Source organism: Apteryx mantelli, chromosome 2, assembly GCF_036417845.1.
Source record: "Apteryx mantelli isolate bAptMan1 chromosome 2, bAptMan1.hap1, whole genome shotgun sequence".
NCBI lineage: Eukaryota > Metazoa > Chordata > Aves > Apterygiformes > Apterygidae > Apteryx > Apteryx mantelli.
The window spans coordinates 101,419,593-101,436,973 of record NC_089979.1 but is presented as its reverse complement, the minus strand read 5'-3'; the positions used below and the strand labels follow the sequence as shown (position 1 = coordinate 101,436,973).

Genomic DNA, 17,381 nt, shown 5'->3' with positions numbered 1-17,381 from the left:
AGTCAAGATACAGTTCTTTCGTTTCCACAGCCACTTCCTGATATCACCTGCACCAGTAACAGTGATTTGGGCAAATGTGACCAAGAAATTGTTTTCCTAGCAAAAATGGACTTTCAGTTGTAAGACTTTTTTTGTGCATCTGTATCGTAAAAGGAATACTGCTTTGTGCTGTGTACAATCACCAATGTTTAAAGCTCTGCTAACTATGAGTCTATATTATTTTCACTGTGTTTGATTCCTCATAAGATTCTGAACTGTATAGAATGTTCAAATTTTAAATATAAATGATATTGAGGAACTGATGATCATAATTCAGGGGTACTTTTTTCTCTCTTACTATATAGAGATTTAAATTCTTTTTATCTGTGCTTTACCTTCTTATTAAGAATTTGAGATTTCTCGTGGTTGCTGATGATCTCTTATTGCCCTTGGTAAGAAGGCCACTCTGCCACTTATGGTAGCAGACTTTGTGTTTATGGGTATTGGACCTTGTCCAATAATCTGAATCATGCCCCAGCTATTTAACATTTGAGTTGTACTACCAAAAAGTCTTTTCACTGGCATTCGTTCTTACTCCATGCTTTTAATAATATAGAAAAATGTTTAAAATTATTTTTAGACATTGTAAATAGAATGATTGCTGTCATCTATAGACATTCACTCAGTGTTTCTATACTCACTGGCAACTGCCAGTATTTTTTTTTTTTTTTGGAACTTCTGTAGGATGATTTAGAACTCTTTTCATTATTATTTTGAAGTGGTTGTAATCAGCAGGTCTTGGTTACCCATGGGTAGATTATCCAGTTTATAGATTAACTATTTCCTGTCATTTCCAGCCATTCCCTCACTGCAGCAAAATTTGCAGCCCCACTAGAAAGCATCTGCACTTGATGTGAAATGTAGGTTACCTTCATGAACACTGCTTTGCCTGTTAATACTTATTTACTTTCCCTAAAGAAATGTGTTTCCAAGTTTTAAAAATGTAAATATTCTAGTAAATTATAGACTAATCTTCCTGCATTTTTGATTAACTGTCTTCATTTTATACAAGCTAGTATCTAGTATTTTTCATAGGTGAGCACTAACTATATTATGGTGCACTGGTTTACAGTGTTGATTATTTTATCTTGTATAGTGTTAGGTTTTATGTGAAAAGTACCTCAAAATCGTTAAATATATTAATTATGAGAGGTTTGACGTGTATTGCAGTATAGTGTGAAGTGCTAAATCCATCATTCCAAAAGTTTCCAAGAATGCAGGGTTAAATCCATAAATGTACTGATGCAATAGGATTCTTATTCCATAAATTAATACCAAATACTTATGATTCATCAGCTTGGTGGGGCTGATCAACAGACCCAATTGGGAGGTATTTGGTGTTTTTGATTCTTTCAGTATTACAAACTGAAAGTAACATTTTTGACATTAGTAAATTTATCTTCAGGTACTTTGTGAATGAGAGCAACATGTATGTAGTTAATATCCTTAACACAGTTTCTAAGAGTAATCCCATCTTATTAGTTTCATGCAGAAATGTATGTACGTGTGTCAACTGGGATTGTCTCCTTTGTTTAGCATTTATCTATTTACAGCTCAGAAGCAAAAAACCCTCCCATAAATATGGTTCCAAAGTCAAATGCTGAGCAAATCCTACAGCTGATGATTCTGTCTCTAAAATATCTCATTTTCTGGATTCTCACCTATTAAAGAATATTTAGTCAACTAACTTGCTTAAGGAATACATTATCTAGAAAATGTCAAGTGCAGTAAATACTAGGGATGGTATTAGAAGATGAATCTTATGTTGAATGCTTCTATGTTACAGGAATACAAGCACAAGCTAGCCAGAGTGTCCCAAGTTCGGAAAGAGCTCAGGTCACGTATCCAGAACCTGCCTGATCTCTCGCGACTCCCCAATGTCACAGGCAGCCGTGTACACCTACCGTTTGCAGGAGACATCTACAGTGATGACTGATTGTAAGAACATCCTTCCATAACCTCTACTTTTCTGTGAAATGAGGGGTAGGTCAGACTGATTGGTACTCTTGTAGTATTATTTTTGTATATTGTTGGAGAGTGTCACTAAAATACTCTGAATAATTTATAAAAAAAATGGTTTAAAAAGTTGATTTGTTTACTATTTTATTGGCAAGTGAACATAAGGGTACATTTATAAAAGAGTGGCATCTGTGTCTATTACATTAAAGAATGGGTAATTATCTTATATTTTGTACAGATTTTTGTTGGGTACCCTGTAAAAAAAAAAGGTAAGATTTTTCTTATGTACCCTATATTTAATGTAGATCAATATATAATCAAAGCATACTTTGAAGTATGCTTCTAAGTTGATGCATTTCAATGACTAGTGAGGCATTGAAACATTATGGAACATAAACATTATGGAAATTGCAACCTTATGTTTGTAAGAAGATTATTGCAATTTAATGCAAAGTTAAAAGTGATTTTCCTGGCTATTATGTTTAACTTACCCACTTCCAAAACAAGCCAGGTGGCTTATTTTAAAGTAAATGTTCCAATTTTGTATTGGAAAACATAAATCATGTTACACTGAACACATCTTTAAATGACTCAAAATGTTGCAATATTTTAGTATTTAAAAACCAGCACAAAAAAAACCCTACACAATTGACCATTTTAATTACGTATCAAAATGGTAACTTTGCTGCTGCTTAGTTTCCTAGTTGAGGTACCATTCATTTGTACTCTAATCTCTTTCTGGAACATTTGTCTCCGTCTAAAACGGTTGATCCCAGAATTGTGAAGCCATTTTATAACTTTAGTTGAAGTGAAAGGCCATTCTCTAAACCGTACCTATTGTTAAATGTCTATTATTAAAATTTAACAATGTTCTATACCATTTATACATGCAACAGCGTGATGCAACCACGCTGTAGGGTAACTGTGTGGTAGCTTTGCGCCAAATCATCCTCTTCCATTGAGAAACCCAGGAGGCCAGCGTGAGCTACTGCTCCCTTACCTCACACTGCTCCAGCAAACATTTCTAGATCTTCATCTTCTTTTCTCACAGAAGAGGAAGGGATAGTTCTGGCCTGTGTATAATTTAAACTGCGGAAAAATATTGCTGAATAGGTGTTTTAAAAAAGATCCTTTGCATGGCACAAATGTGATATTTGTCTATGGGTAGCTAAACTTGTGAAAATTCCTTGTTACTATACAAAGTGCCAGCTTTTAAGTTCACTTAAAAGCCTAAAGATAGAGATAGGCACCTAGTGGATTGCCAGAAAATTTCGGCTTTTTTCAGTCAATTGTAGTTAGACACTTAAGTATTTAGGAGTGATTTTTAAAATGTCTGTCTGCACCTTTTGGCATTTAAAAGACCTTAAAAACCTAGGCTAGAAATATTTGAGCTGGATATATCATCTGAGTATTTAATGATAACATTTTGTTCATGGGTTTGCACTTGTCAGGCATTGTTTTGCATCAGTTAAGTTCAAAGTTTACAAATTTAACGCTCCTTCTCACATGAAAGCAAATTCTTAGAGACAGTCTATTCTACCTTGTCAAAAATTACAATGATTCAGCATAGTCCTGGAGTGAAATTGTTGAAGATAGTAATTTGTCGCTTGTTGTTGACTTCCATAGGACTAATCCCTAGAATACTTATTGGATGTGAACAAAAGATAATATTTCTTTTTAAAATAGTTATACTTAGACATAAGCATCTCAGTCCAATTATCCTTTCTTATGGAAGTTGCCATGAATTAAACCTCTGTTAAGGGAGGAAAAAAACAAAAAGATAAAAACACCAGCTGTTGACATAGCATTCCTTCTTCCATACAAAGTTTGACATTACCCAGCAGTCAGAGAGGGCATGGATCTGTAGATTTAAAAAAAAAAAAAGGATATTTGCAAATAGAAAGAAAGTCCACATGCTCCATACTAAATCTCTGGGCTTCTATCTGCCACCTTCCAGACTGCTGCTGCTGTGGTTGCTAAACATATATGTGATCCCAAAATGTCCCAAGTCCATCCTAGTTTTGCCCATGGAAATTTAAAACTAAAAGAAATCAATATTCATTTTTTCTCTGAGATTTAAAAAAAGATGATGCAATGTACAATATTAATTTCATCAAAAATTCTGATTGATAGGTAGGAATGCTGAAAATAGTTAATCAGTGCTCGCTAGCCGCCCAAAGATTTATAACAGTTCTGAGTGGCAATTTTCCACTCCACAGGAAAAAAAAAAGTTAATTATAAATAGTCCAGGAGAGTCTTTTTTTTAGTTTGAGTCTAAGATGTAAAATTAAATAAAATCTATTGTCATCTTTTCATGATAAGAGAATGAAAATTCAGATATAATTTTCATGCTTTAAACATTTCTGTTCTAGTATGTTAAAACTTAGCTGTATAATTTTAGATATACATGTTTGTGCATTACAGCTGCAGTTTAAGTTTACTCTTGCTAAAGAATAGCACAAAATTTGTGATAAATATTTAAACAGTTTACTTCATTAAGAATTGTAAAACAAATCATAAAATGAGAAAGCCCAGTAGTGAGTTCCTGGTCGAATCCCATCCATGAAAAAGTTAATTAGTACCCAAAGGTGATTACAGTTGCGGTGGCATGGCTTGCTTAGAGTCCAGTGAAGGATCTAGGCTTTGGATATTCAAAACTGGGGGAATATGTTAATTTTATACAGTCTTCTGCTACCTTAATTTAAAATAATAATAATAATAATAATAAAAAGTTGAATGCTGAATTTCCTTGACCTCTCAAGAGCATTAAAAACAACAAAATAGACTTATTTTTCCTTTTCATAACTCTTATTGATGATGTTGCGTATCTACAGACAAGTAGAACTGATAAAAAAAACAAGGAAAAATCTCACCTTCTTCCTAATGTATATAGTTTTAATTTTGAGAAAGTGCTGTTTTCTGTATATATTTTTCTTTGTTTTACAGTGAAATTGTTTACTTCAAGAAACATTTAATAGTTGAGGGGTTTTTTTTAACTGTCCCTCAAAATTTCTTTGGAAAAGAGGACTTGAGGAAGGTAAACACACTTAGAGCAAGTGTCATATATTAATGGCTGAATGGTCTTTTATTTCTATGGGAAAGGCATCAGGTTAGAAGATCTATATTGTAACTGTAATAGTATAGCAGGAGATAACATTGTAAGATACAAATGCAGCCTCCAAATTCTCAGGTTCCAAAGCCTAAGATAAATGTGTGACACCTCAGGAAGAAAAGGGGCTGGGTGGGAAAAGAGAGAGTGCCTGGAAGCTAAGAGGGAGAAAATATCTGCGTGGAAATGAAAAGCAAAATAAACGTCTGCTTTTGACAAAACAGAAATAATAGTGGGAAACTCTGGGCAGCACAATGTTTTAGCTGCAGATGGGGTGATACAATAGGACTGCTTTGGGGCGTTACCACTCTGGCAAAAGATGTGGGTGTCCCCTGCCCATCTCTTCTAACACAGTATGATTCTGCTCAAACCAGAATGCCTGCCCTACCAAAGGCACACATACAAAATATTGGAAAATTTTTCATCCAATAATCAGCTTATTTACTTCACTATATTGCACTTTTATTGAGCATTCTCTGAAAACAAAACAAAACAAAACAAAAAAGGCAATCCTGCAGCTCTTTGCCATATGAGAATGCTTGGAGGTCTTTCTGCTGGAGTCTCTGGGACTGCTTGTATATTCTAGTGTTTGCAGGATCAAGCTGTATTTTTGCAAAATGTTATGAAAGCTATCAAAAACATCTACCCCACTTCTGTGATTTTAAAAACAAAAATAAAGTCCTTAGTTGCAAAAAATTATGATTCTTAGAAATTGTGGTTTTGTTGCTCCTTTTGAAAATTAAACTATATGCTGCAGTAACATTAGCTTGTCTGTGTTTCACTCCATTAATGTTGGTATTAGTATATTAAGATAAAACACCTCAATTAATCCCTAGGAACACATCCCAAACTACATGCTTAAATTTCCATGCTTAATATTTTATCTGAATAGTCTTCTGAATATCCAGCTGAGAGCTTTCATTATAATAAAAGTACATTCCTGTTTTCCTCAAGTTTAAAAAGCCAATGTATTAGGGGTTCCACAGACTAACACTGCTCTCACAAGCCAGTGGCAACTCAGTCCGATACTTTAGTGATTACCCCAAATGCACACGTAGGATGCATTAGCCCTCTGCAGAAATAACCATAAAAGTCATAGAAATCATGCTTAGGCTTGACTGGCCCGCTACAGAAGAGCTGGATTTCTACCTTTTGGAACATAAGCAAATAGATTCATTTTTATTGTGGAAAGATTACTGAACTAGAAAACAAGTACTTCAAAAATTTGACTGTTACATTCATAAATATTTAGGGTCAGTTCTGCTCATTACTCATGCACATAATCACAGTGACTGTTTCTGCAAGTAAAGAAAGCAGATTCAAATGTAGTGTCTGAAGAGAATTATTTTTTAATGGATGATCAATTTTGTGTCAGATCCTATTTCAGTGTCATTTATCTTGATTAAGCAGTAGCTCTCTGCCATCTTGTTATTTAAAAATCTAATTCTGATTTCACCTTTACAACATTTAAACTATCCTACTAAGCATGATGTTTTTTGTGGGAATTTGCAAAAGTTCAATAGCACTCTTGTTACTTGTTTGCAAAAGAAATAATTGACTCATTTGTTAAGAGCTAACAACAGTTTGAAATGTAAGGATGTTTCATTATTGTGCTCTTCTGACAGAATGTGTAATCCTTGTGTAATTTGTCCTCAGAATAACACCTGCCTGTATGCTCTTTCATATTTAATAGAATAAAACATTGTTGTAAAAACATCTTTGAAATCATCATTTAATGCTTACCTACCCAGTCTCATTTTGCGAAATGGCTTTAATGTAAACTGCTTCCTGTACTTAAGAGTAAACCAAAATCAAGTAGTGATGCTGATGGAATAATTAGTACTAATTTTGAAGTTTATTATCTTCTATATTTGTAGAACAAACCGACAATTTTCAGTGAGGAAACAGTGCATTAAAAAGCCTGGGGTCAAATCTCTAAAACTGTAAAGAAACTATAAAAAAGAAATATTGCCCATAGACCATCTGCCTCGGCTGAGGGATCTTTTTCAGGGCGGAGGCGGGTGAACCATTTGTAATAAGCCAGTTTGAATTTCCCAGTACTCAAAACGGGAAAGTGGCTCAAACTGACATTTCACAATGAAAAAAGCCTTTAGTTAAGCATGAGGCAGCAATGTGCCCTTGTGGCCAAGAAGGCCAATGGTATCCAGGGGTGCATCAGGAAGAGTGTTGCCAGCAGGTCAAGGGAGGTGATTCTCCCCCTCTACTCAGCCCTGCTGAGGACACATCTGGAGTACTGCGTCCAGTTCTGGGCTCCCCAGTACAAGAGGGATGTGGCACTACTGGAGCAAGTCCAGCGAAGGGCTACAAAGATGGTTAGGGGACTGGAGCATCTCTCCTATGAGGAAAGGCTGAGAGAGCTGGGCCTGTTTAGCCTGGAGAAGATGAGACTGAGTGGGGGGGGGGGGATCTTATCAATGTTTATGAATATCTGAAGGGAGGGTGTCAAGAGGCTGGGGCCAGACTCTTTTTGGTGGTGCCCAGTGACAGGATGAGAGTCAACGGGCACAAACAGAAACACAGGCAGTTCCGTCTGAACATAAGGAAAAATCTTTTTTACTCTGGGGGGTGACTGAGTCCTAGCACAGGTTGCCTGGAGAAGTTGTGGAGTCTCCATCCTTGGAGATATTCAAAAGTCATCTGGACACAATGCTGAGCAATGTACTCTAGGTGACCCTGCTTGAGCTGGGGGGGGGGGGGTTGGACTAGATCTCCAGAGGTCCCTTCCAACCTCAACTGTTCTATGATTCTGTGAGCTGGTTGTATTAAGCAACATCTTATAATATTTTCATTATATGGGATTATTGTGCTATTATTATTATCAAAGATATACCATTGTCTAAAAGTAGTTTGTATGAACAGGTAAGTAACTATAAATCTACAATTAAATACCTGTAGCCAAGGGGTGTATATTTAATAGTGAACCTTCTTGGTCTTGCTTTACAGTAAAAAGTCTCAGTAAAATTTTGGGCCCACTGAAATCACTGGTGCCATTGCAAATGGAGTTGTTCTTCTAGCTTTTCAAACAAACTGAGAAACACTGCATGGCAGATGTTTAACAGGGAGGCTCAGTAATAGTCTGTTGCAACCAACAATTAACCTTCAGTGTTTCATCAAATATAGGAATGTAATATATGCTGAATGGAAGAGTGCATTGGTTTTATATATATGTTTTCCAATATATTGATTCTGTGACAGTGCGGTAACAGAAAAAGACCATATCAGAGGTATAGGAATAACGTAAAAGCAGTTTAGATATAAAATACCTGAAACTATTGCTGCCCAGCATCTTGAAGCATACTTTTAAAACAGGAATGATGCATATTGAATGAAAAATTTTGCTTTTCTTCCATGGTAAAGTGGTTATTCTGATTATCTTGCAATAGTGACCCCTTCTAAGAATGCATCTGGACTTTTGTGATGTCTCTGGTAATTACAAAGAAAAAGATGTGGTTTGGAGCACTCTAAGGCTGTATCTACATTAACAAGTAGCACACAACATTAGTAGTAGTTCTGGAAAGCAAAACAGCTGACGCTCAGGATTTAGCATTCGCAATACATTTTCTTAAGGATTTGTACTTTAGGCTACCTCTAGTGTGGTCCTAGGGACTGACTGCCCATTAGCAGTCAGAACACATTAGCTGTACCCTTGGACCATCTCTTCTGTGCTTTTATCCACAATCTGCAGTATTATCAAAAAGAAAGGTGGTTCATGTAATCTGAGACCACTCTGTTGTTTAAAAAGCACACAGGGACAATTAGGAGATATGCTTCAAAAGCACACTCTTGATGTGATCTAAAAAAATTACTGTTGGTGCACCTTTAGCAGATTGCCCAGGCCCTTTTCATGTAAGTCTCACAAGAAGTAGAGCAATAAAGTACCTGAAGAAGACACTTCTCATAAAAATTTATTATAAAACTTGTTTTTCAAACATTTTTTATAATATACATTCTCCATGAACAAGACCGAAGTATTTTCTCAGAATATTGGATCACAAACTTAGTAAGAACAGATGAATTAATACCAAGTTCTACATCAGAAAAGGTGCAACTTCAAGGTCCACGTTTTGATCCTAGAATGGCAGTTAATTTGATCCCATGTGTACGTAAGAAACAGCCTGAAGTAAATCTTTCAAAACTGTTATATGTATGGCTAGAAGATATAAAAAGGTTACATGCCAATCTCTGAGATGGTAAGTAGAATTTGCAACAACCTTTACTCCCCCCACCCAGCTGCTTTCAAGTCTGCCAACTTATTTGGTCCTATTTCTTAACTGGTGTGCATTGAATCTGAATGCACTTAAAGGGATCTATTTATTAAAATACAAAATGGGAAATAAAGAACTTGAAAACCAAAAATTCAAAGGTTTTTCATCGGTTGAGTCTCTTTTGAAAGGGGAAGTCTGAAGCATGATTTGCAGAACTGCCACTGCACACTATATGTGGAGCAGGCTATAAGCTCCATCCTGCATTGTGGCTTTCTATTGTCCTTTCTCACCTCCTGTGCCGAATTGAAAATGTAAAATCTGACAGTGGAGGACCATTTTAACCTTGACGACTTCTATTCACATCAAAATGTTCTGGTGCAAGGAGATGACTACTGTCCAGAGCAAGCCTGCTTTTCCAGACTTAACTCCAGGAAGGATGTAACTATGAAGTCTGATGCCTGTCAAAACTGAAAGATGTTTAAAAAAGAGGTTCTCTCCTCAACCATTTTTTGAAAGATACTGACTCATTTTGGTAACACAAGAGCAATCAAAAAGGAAACATCCTGTATACTTTACGGCTGTGCTATTCATAGAAGTAGTGAAGTGGGGTACTGATAGTAGTCTAGTGTGAAGCTCTTGGTAGGTATTCAGAGCTTCCTGCATTACAGAGCAGTCTCACAAGGTTCTGTGTTACCTTGGGAGCAGTAGCAACTGCAGTCCAAATCACAAAGAACATTCTTAAAATAATGAAGAAACTTAATCTGGATGATATACTGTTTCATCTCTCTTTGTACGAGTGCCATCTTAAAGAGTAAGTTATTTTGTTACCTTTGTAAAGACTGTGTAATAATACTCAAACTACCACAAGTATCAAAAGACAGTGACGCTACAGGATGGTAAGGCGTACCTCTTGAACATATCGTACCTGCAGAATGTGCCAACCAAAGTGTCCGTGTTTAACTCAAAAATGGGAAGCAAGGATGAGATTTTTTAAGTTCTATTGTGACACATTATCTTAAAAATAGGGGAGGGAGGTGGAGGAAACTGGTACACTAATGGGCCCAGTATTGTCTGCTTCCTCAAAGAATAGATTCTGACTTTTAATTCTTGGGCCACTAGAGATTGCAAAACATGTTCTAGATTCCCAAGCATACTAGACCGGTTATTTCCCTCTTGCAGGGAGTCAGACCCTTCAGAAACAGAGCTTGCTTCTAAAAAATATGTTCTGTTCTCATATAATAAATACCATTAGCTTGAGTTTTAAAGAAATTGCTAATTTTGTTGATTTACTACAACTGGAAAAATACTTGTTGCTGTAAATTTTATTATTTTGCAATAATGAATAACTAAAGTAAAGTTAAGAAGGTTTTCAAATCTTCCTTCTGACTTTTCTCTTTTTCTTCTAGATTAAGCATCCATTTTAGCTTAGAAAAGTGCAATTTGGAGTTTCGGGGAGTCTTGGAAAAGGAGTTGGTTGTTGCCTGTCCGGGTACACATGTTCTGAAAAATAAAAGACTCAAATATCTTAAAGGTGAGGTACCAGAATTAAGATAAAGTAACTGTATGAAAGTGCACATACATCTGAGTGAAAATTTTTAATGCAAGTAGTGTATTTTCATATGAAAGCAAGCAGTTACAAGTATATCTTATGCAAAATTTAAGATGGACATTTCACATTACTCACAGTAACATAATTGTGCTTTCTTTGCACATTGTCACTTTTCATCACAATCTTTGATTTTAAAGGTTAAAAAGCCAAAGCTGATCTCCTTATTCAGATCACTAAGGAAAAATATTTAATTATCAATTAAAGGTTTAATCTGAAGTCACTGAGTGGAACATGAATTCCTTTCCCCACAAGAAGTAGTATGCTCTACTCAGTAAAATGTCTCTTTAAATAGGAAAGAGGTACCTGGGAAGTGATGATGGACTCTCTCCTTTAGATCCAGACCTGCTGCAGCTTGCAGGTGTCATTTTGTTTGCAGATGGAATTTTCCGATCTGGTGTCTTAAGGCCAGATTTAATGGTTGAAGTACCAGAATGGTGTGTCATGGTAGCCAGAAAATCTCTGCTTTTACCGTAATGTCTTGTTGTTTTGTTGCATGAGTTGCAAGTAACCAGCTGTAGAGAGAGTAAAGGAAATATCAGCTATTCTATCGTCTTTCTCCCTTTGCATTACAAAGCCACTGTAAGAATTATCCAAACTATTCTCTGAATATCATGACACAAGCCCAACTGGTTAATTATTTGCTTAGGTGAAACGCAGAGATATTAAAAAAGCAACATATACTTTACATCTAGTATTTTCACTCAGACTTCATAAACCAACCAGGTCCCATGGGTTTATCTAGAAATGACTCCAATCCCCTGGCAACTAATTTCAGGAGGCCCTTAATTCTGCATGCAAACATGTGGTGCAGTGAACTACGGAAAACAACCCCATCAGAACACAAAGATGAAGCAGCACCTGAACTGGCTGTATGATACCTCAAATATACATCAGTGGTATTCATATTTCACTAAAAAATAAGATATGCAAAGTGATCAAAACTCATTAAGCATATTCTACCTCCAATGAAGTTATATTACATACTTTCCAGGAAGTCTTGAGATAAAATATTTATAATACTAAACCCTCAAAAATAAACATGCATAACTAATAACAGCAAGTCTCAGTGAAGCAAGAAGAGGCTTTTTATTAGTGTAAAAATACTTACTACAAAACAGTGAAAGTTCTAGACAAAGGGCACTTTGCCTTCTTCTGTCTGTCTGCTTCTAGACTGCAGGGAACCTGCAGCAGCAGAGTATGTTACAAAGGTGCAGCAAAATGGATCCCGTCAGACAGTGATAGAGACTGTCAGATATTCCTAATGCCCCTTACTGCCATGGCAACTACTTGTACTAAGAAACATGAGAGTAATTCAGCCAGACAACTTTTTAAAACACAATTACACAGGCTGAAAAATATAGTTACATGATAAATGTTTCTGGTCTAAAAACATATTGAAAAGAACTTCACAAAAAATGTAAGCAGTTTTGAAAACATTAATATCTAAACATTCTTCATTTTAAAGTGTGCAAATTTACCTAAATTCAGATTCCTTAGAAAGAATTACATTCAAAAAATTCCCAAATAAAACATTTTCAGGTAAGTGTTTTGGCTGTCTCTAGACATTATTTATTCAGACTAACAAACTAAGAAGATCACTTATTTATACAGTTCAGGTATCAACGCATCTTTACTCTTCTAAATGAAATTCATATGGAGAAAAGAAAAAACAGCATCACGTGACCATATGTTACTCCACAGAATATAAATGGAGGTGAACACCTTACAGTTCAGGAATCACTGAACTGCACTTCACAGCACTTCACGGCTAGTTTCCATTCTCTGCAAAACATATAGAGATAACTCCAGAATTTTTAAAGAGCCCTGAAATAGTTTATAATGTTATATACCTTTTTATGACTCTCAAGTCAAGATGAAGATATTCCTGCTTGCTAAGAAAGGTATCACATACGTAGGCTGTCATATTGTTGCTGGGTGTAATTCTCAACCACACCTGAAGTTTCATCCTTGCAAGTCTCAGGTATTAGGTTATAGTTTATCTACATTGCTAATTTTGAAAACTGTCAGTTCCTGACAGTATTTTAAATACTTAATACCAAAAATACTTAAATCATAATCCACAGCACAAATGCAAACAGAATTGAACACAATACAAGTGCAGTTTAAACTGAACCTATTTTAAACTGAATTGTAAACTATTCATATGAATGCACAGTGCATTTGAGGAATTTCTCCAGCTACAGCATAAATCTAAGAACCCTTTGTAATCCCTAAGACACTACTCATCTGCTGTCTAAAGAGATGGTTCTTCAAATGTACTCTAAAAGTTTGTGATTCTACAGCAAAAACTAACTCAGAGCAAAGCTCCCAGCTTCTCAGATGCCCTTTCTCTTGCTGTTTTTTTGCTCCTGCACTACAATGATCTACAATTAGGAGGAGAGAGTAGTGCCAAAGGAGCCTTATTGGACTGCTTCTTTTTTTTTTTTTTATCCTGAAAACTGATGACATCTATATTTCCTGAGTTTTGTTTTGTGTTATTGGGTCTCTAATCATTTTTGGTTTTGCAAATTTTACTCGACAAACCAGCAAATTCTTATCTGAGAACATGTCAAATATGCCAGCAACTGTGGGGTACAGTGGGGTGCTGTCTCATTTATTAAGACATCTGTTTGCATGTCCTGCTTTAATAGTAGGGTATGCCCCAGCAACAATAGATTAAATATATACTTTTATTCTTCAAACATTAAATCTTATATTCTTAAATAATTTTACGAAAAAGAACCAAAGCCCCCAAAGTAATCTTAACTCTGTTTAAATGACATATGGTTTAGTTTTGAAGGACTTTGTATAAACACTAATATTCAGCAAAATTTTTAAAAATTCAACTTATGCACAAGGTAACAGTAATCTGTTTCAGTTATGATGGTGTATGGATATAAATGAAGTAAAGCTTTTAAGTTGAGCTAATATACTTTTAGACCACTGATACAACTGAAAAAAATGATAACCTTTCAGTCACTCAGGCCCTTCTTCAGATCTGAAACAAAGGCAGTAAATGTCAAACTATACATATGGGTAAAAATAGCCTGACTGACTTCAGTCAAGCCTTGACTTTGGTGCAAGTTTTTCTTCTTAAGCATGTTTTGGGGGGATTCATAGCAATGTAAGGATTTACATTACTGTAATAAGGCTTTGCATCTAGCAGAGTTGCCTGGTTCCTAGTTTTACCACATTCATACAAATAGGACAAAAGAAGCAGGCAAAAATCTGACATTCCTGCCATTTTTGCAAAGCTACGCAAATGATACAACTGATACAATTGCTGACAGTGGAAATGCTGAAGCTTCCTGACAGGAAGAAATGACTTAATTTTAAGCAAGACCTTAGATGTCTGCAGAGTCTATCCAGAATGCTGCTAAAGAGATGACAGGGAGGTCAGTGCTGTTTGTGTAGCTTTGCTGACATGTTTTCAGGGGGAAGGAAATAAATGATTTCCGTTCTTGCCATTGTGCTCTTGATCTCTCTGCTGTGGAGGGTAGATTTCAAACAATGTTGATTATGAATGTGAATAGAAGTTATCCCCAAAGAAAGGAAGAGTTGTGTGTTCATGGAAAAAAGAAATCTGTAGGTGTGAGCTGCACTGCTAAGTGAAAGACTTCCATATCTTCCCTCTTGCGCTACTGAAAGGTTTCAAGGAAACATTAGAAACTTTACCATCCCAAGCAAATATCCTTACCAAAACACTTCTTGAGTCCCTGTACTTTTTCAAAAGTTTTGTCTGTTTCATATTGAGTTTATGGTTCTTTGCCTCTCGTTTTAGAATCTTCTCTATCTGTGGAGTCACTTTCATCTTTGGTTTGAGACGCACACGGTGGTTATCAGGAACCAGGAACTGGAAACAGTAAGGACATATCCTTTCTTTTCGTAATTCATCATCTACAGATTAATCAAGATAAAATAACAAAATTTAAATGATGAAAATTAAATTATCATTGTGTTTTACAGGCAAACATAGAAAAGCATATATTATGACTGTTAAATCCCTAATAGGCAGCATACTTGAAATTTCAATTCTATTAAGGGCATAGTAACTTTTTTTTTTCTTCATAACATGTTTGAACTCAAGTTATAACTCAAGTTATAACCATGCAAGTGTTAAGCCCTTTGCTCATGTTCTCCTGTGAGGTACATTTCTATTTCACATTATCTAAGTAGATGTATTTTTATTCTATGTTTCACAGACAGCTAGAATATAAGAGCAAGCTGAGCACTGATCTGTTTATCAAAGCACTATACAGCAATTCATTGCTAATTTTATGCATAGCATATGCTGAGTTCACACAACACCTAAATTTTGATGGAAAAATGCAAATCCTTCCTAAAAATCTGTAACATCAGAGGCTCGAGGCTCACAGTTGTGCAAGGCGCTCCAAGTGCACAGGCACGCTGCTTTGCCTAGTCAGCAACACACTGAAGGTGCATGTACTCTTTTGCCCGGTCAGTGACACCACAGCCCTGCGAAGCTCTTGGCCTCTTTTATGGGCAACGAGATGACAGCATCTCAGCCTGGGATGGTAACACGCTTGGAGAACAATTCCAAACCTAACAACCGTAAGAGACGTGATGATATCCGCCTTGATACTTCCTGCAGCCGCAGCCCGGCTCCAGCAGGGCTCTCCAAACCGCTGGGAGGACACCCGGGCTCTACTGTCTGTCAAGCACGTTGTTTCTGCCCACTGCCCCACCGCATCGGCCGGAGCCCCGGGGCCGCCTGCGGCGGCATCGTCCCCGCCACGGCCACCGCCGCCGCCCTCACTCGCTCACTCGCCTTTGCCGGAGCTCAACGTCCACCTGCGGGGGGAGGGAGCGACGCCGTCACCGCCCGCTGCCGCGCATCACCACGCCCCGCCCCCACCACAGCGGCGCGCGGCACGGGGCGAGGCCTCCTCTATGTCAAAAGTTAGAGCGACTCCCCCCCCCCAACCTCACCAGCGCACGCGCCCCCGCCGCTCTGCCCCCCTTTACCGCCCCCCCCCCCGCGCGGGCCCTTACAGCAGGAACCGGGCCTGGCCCGGGCACGCGCCCGCCAGCCCCCGCGCCGCCGCCTCCAGGAACCGCCGCCGCCGCGCCATGCCGCCGAGCCCCCGCTCCGCCGGAAGCCGCCTCTAAGCAGGTCCGGCGGCACCCCGCGGCTGCAGCACGATCGTTCCGGGCTCGCGCGGGGCGTTGGGCGCTGCGCGGCAGTTTCTCCCGGCCTGGGGGGAGGGGAAGGTAGGGGGCTGCCGCGGCGGGGGCGGTTGGGGCGCGGGTAACGGCTGCGCGGGGCCGCTGGTGGGGGCGGGGAGGCACTGCCGCAGTGTGAAGGGGGTGGGGGCCGCCGGCAGCCCTCAGCGGCTCCGAGCGCAGCCCAGCTCCGTGCCGTGGCGTTTTCTGCAAAAGCTGGCCGGTTATTTTACCGGTGGGAATGGGAAGGATCGGAAAAGTTGCTGGGATGCCTGTCGTCTACAAAACTTGGTCCGCTAAGAAGGAGAAGAGTGATATTCACGTCCGGGACATGTCTGTATTTCCAGCTGTGTTAACAGTCTTTCTGTGGGGAGAAAAACTTCTACTTTAGGAAAAAAGACAATTTTCCCGTCAAGAGTTGTCACGTGAGAAACTTCAGCCAGCAGCTACAGAAAGCCCCTTGATACTCAAAAGTGCTGAGCATCAGCTATCTCCTATTCTATTTAGATGCCTTTTAAAGAATTTTGGCAACTGTGTACTTTGCTTTATCACTCTGCAAATGTGCTCCTATTAAAAAAAAAAAGAAAAAAAAAGCAGCTTTTCAATGTTTGTGTGTTTTATTAATTCTCTAGGCCCCATTCATTTCTAGATGTCCTTTTCCTTTCATCTATTGGTAATAGTGTTCATTTAGGAGATATATTCATCTGAGCAGGCTTCAATATTCTCTCAAGGAATTTGAATAAATGTAGTTATTTTTTATTTTCTAACATAGAGCAGCCAGGTGTTTTAGCAATCTAAAAGCATGGAAGAAATTGAATTCTGGGCTTTCTTTAATAGCACCTTTTGCAGTGAAGTCCATAAATCTGGACATGCTAATGGACTGTTAATAATAACTGCCATTAGAACTTCATCTGAATTTTTTTCATTAAAAATACTTTTTCAATGAACTTATGAATATTTCACTTTTACTGGAGAATTTTTGGCTTTGTTGATATAGTTTTTGTGCAAACTACCTTTTTTGGGCTGAAGAACAGGGATGTCACGTTACATCTATTAAAAACACAACTAGTGTTCATCAGTCAACCAATGCTTGGCAGATGAAATATTCCCATTCATTAATTGTAGAAAAAAAACTGAGAAAAGTCACTTTGGAACACAGGTAAGCAAAAATAATTTCAAAATGTTTATTTGGGGTTGAGGGGACGTGTTTTTATCATTTGTAATAATTAAAACCATGCAAGTCTGCCTGCTAAGG

General features: G+C 37.7%; 2 protein-coding genes across 4 annotated transcripts in view; one reads left to right on the top strand and one right to left on the bottom strand.

Annotated features, from left to right (window-relative positions):
• RPRD1A (regulation of nuclear pre-mRNA domain containing 1A) overlaps positions 1-6,821 on the top strand; it is a 46,195-nt gene extending 39,374 nt beyond the window's left edge. Inside the window, exon 8 of one of the 2 annotated variants that reach the window (XR_001294072.2) lies at positions 1,826-1,894. Coding sequence is in view for 1 of the 2 variants with exons in the window: in XM_013952786.2 (XP_013808240.1) it covers positions 1,826-1,975 (150 nt within the window). In the remaining variant the exon portion in view is untranslated. Of the gene's footprint in view, positions 1-1,825 lie in introns of both variants that reach the window. The other variant, XM_013952786.2, reaches the window with a different exon arrangement.
• On the bottom strand, positions 3,788-16,077 carry C2H18orf21 (chromosome 2 C18orf21 homolog). 2 transcript variants are annotated; one of them, XR_010883416.1, is made up of 6 exons: positions 15,956-16,077; positions 15,732-15,754; positions 14,640-14,839; positions 11,246-11,454; positions 8,392-8,551; positions 3,788-3,859 (listed from the first exon to the last, which is right to left on the bottom strand). XR_010883416.1 is itself a non-coding variant. In XM_067291168.1 (5 exons), the coding sequence occupies exons 1-5, from the start codon at positions 16,033-16,035 to the stop codon at positions 10,680-10,682; spliced, it is 666 nt and encodes a 221-aa protein (XP_067147269.1). In that variant the 5' UTR covers positions 16,036-16,077; the 3' UTR covers positions 9,021-10,679. The 2 variants fall into 2 exon arrangements, 1 of the variants encoding a protein (XP_067147269.1); XM_067291168.1 differs by lacking the exons at positions 3,788-3,859; positions 8,392-8,551 and adding an exon at positions 9,021-10,833.
• Between the last annotated feature and the right edge of the window lie 1,304 nt (positions 16,078-17,381).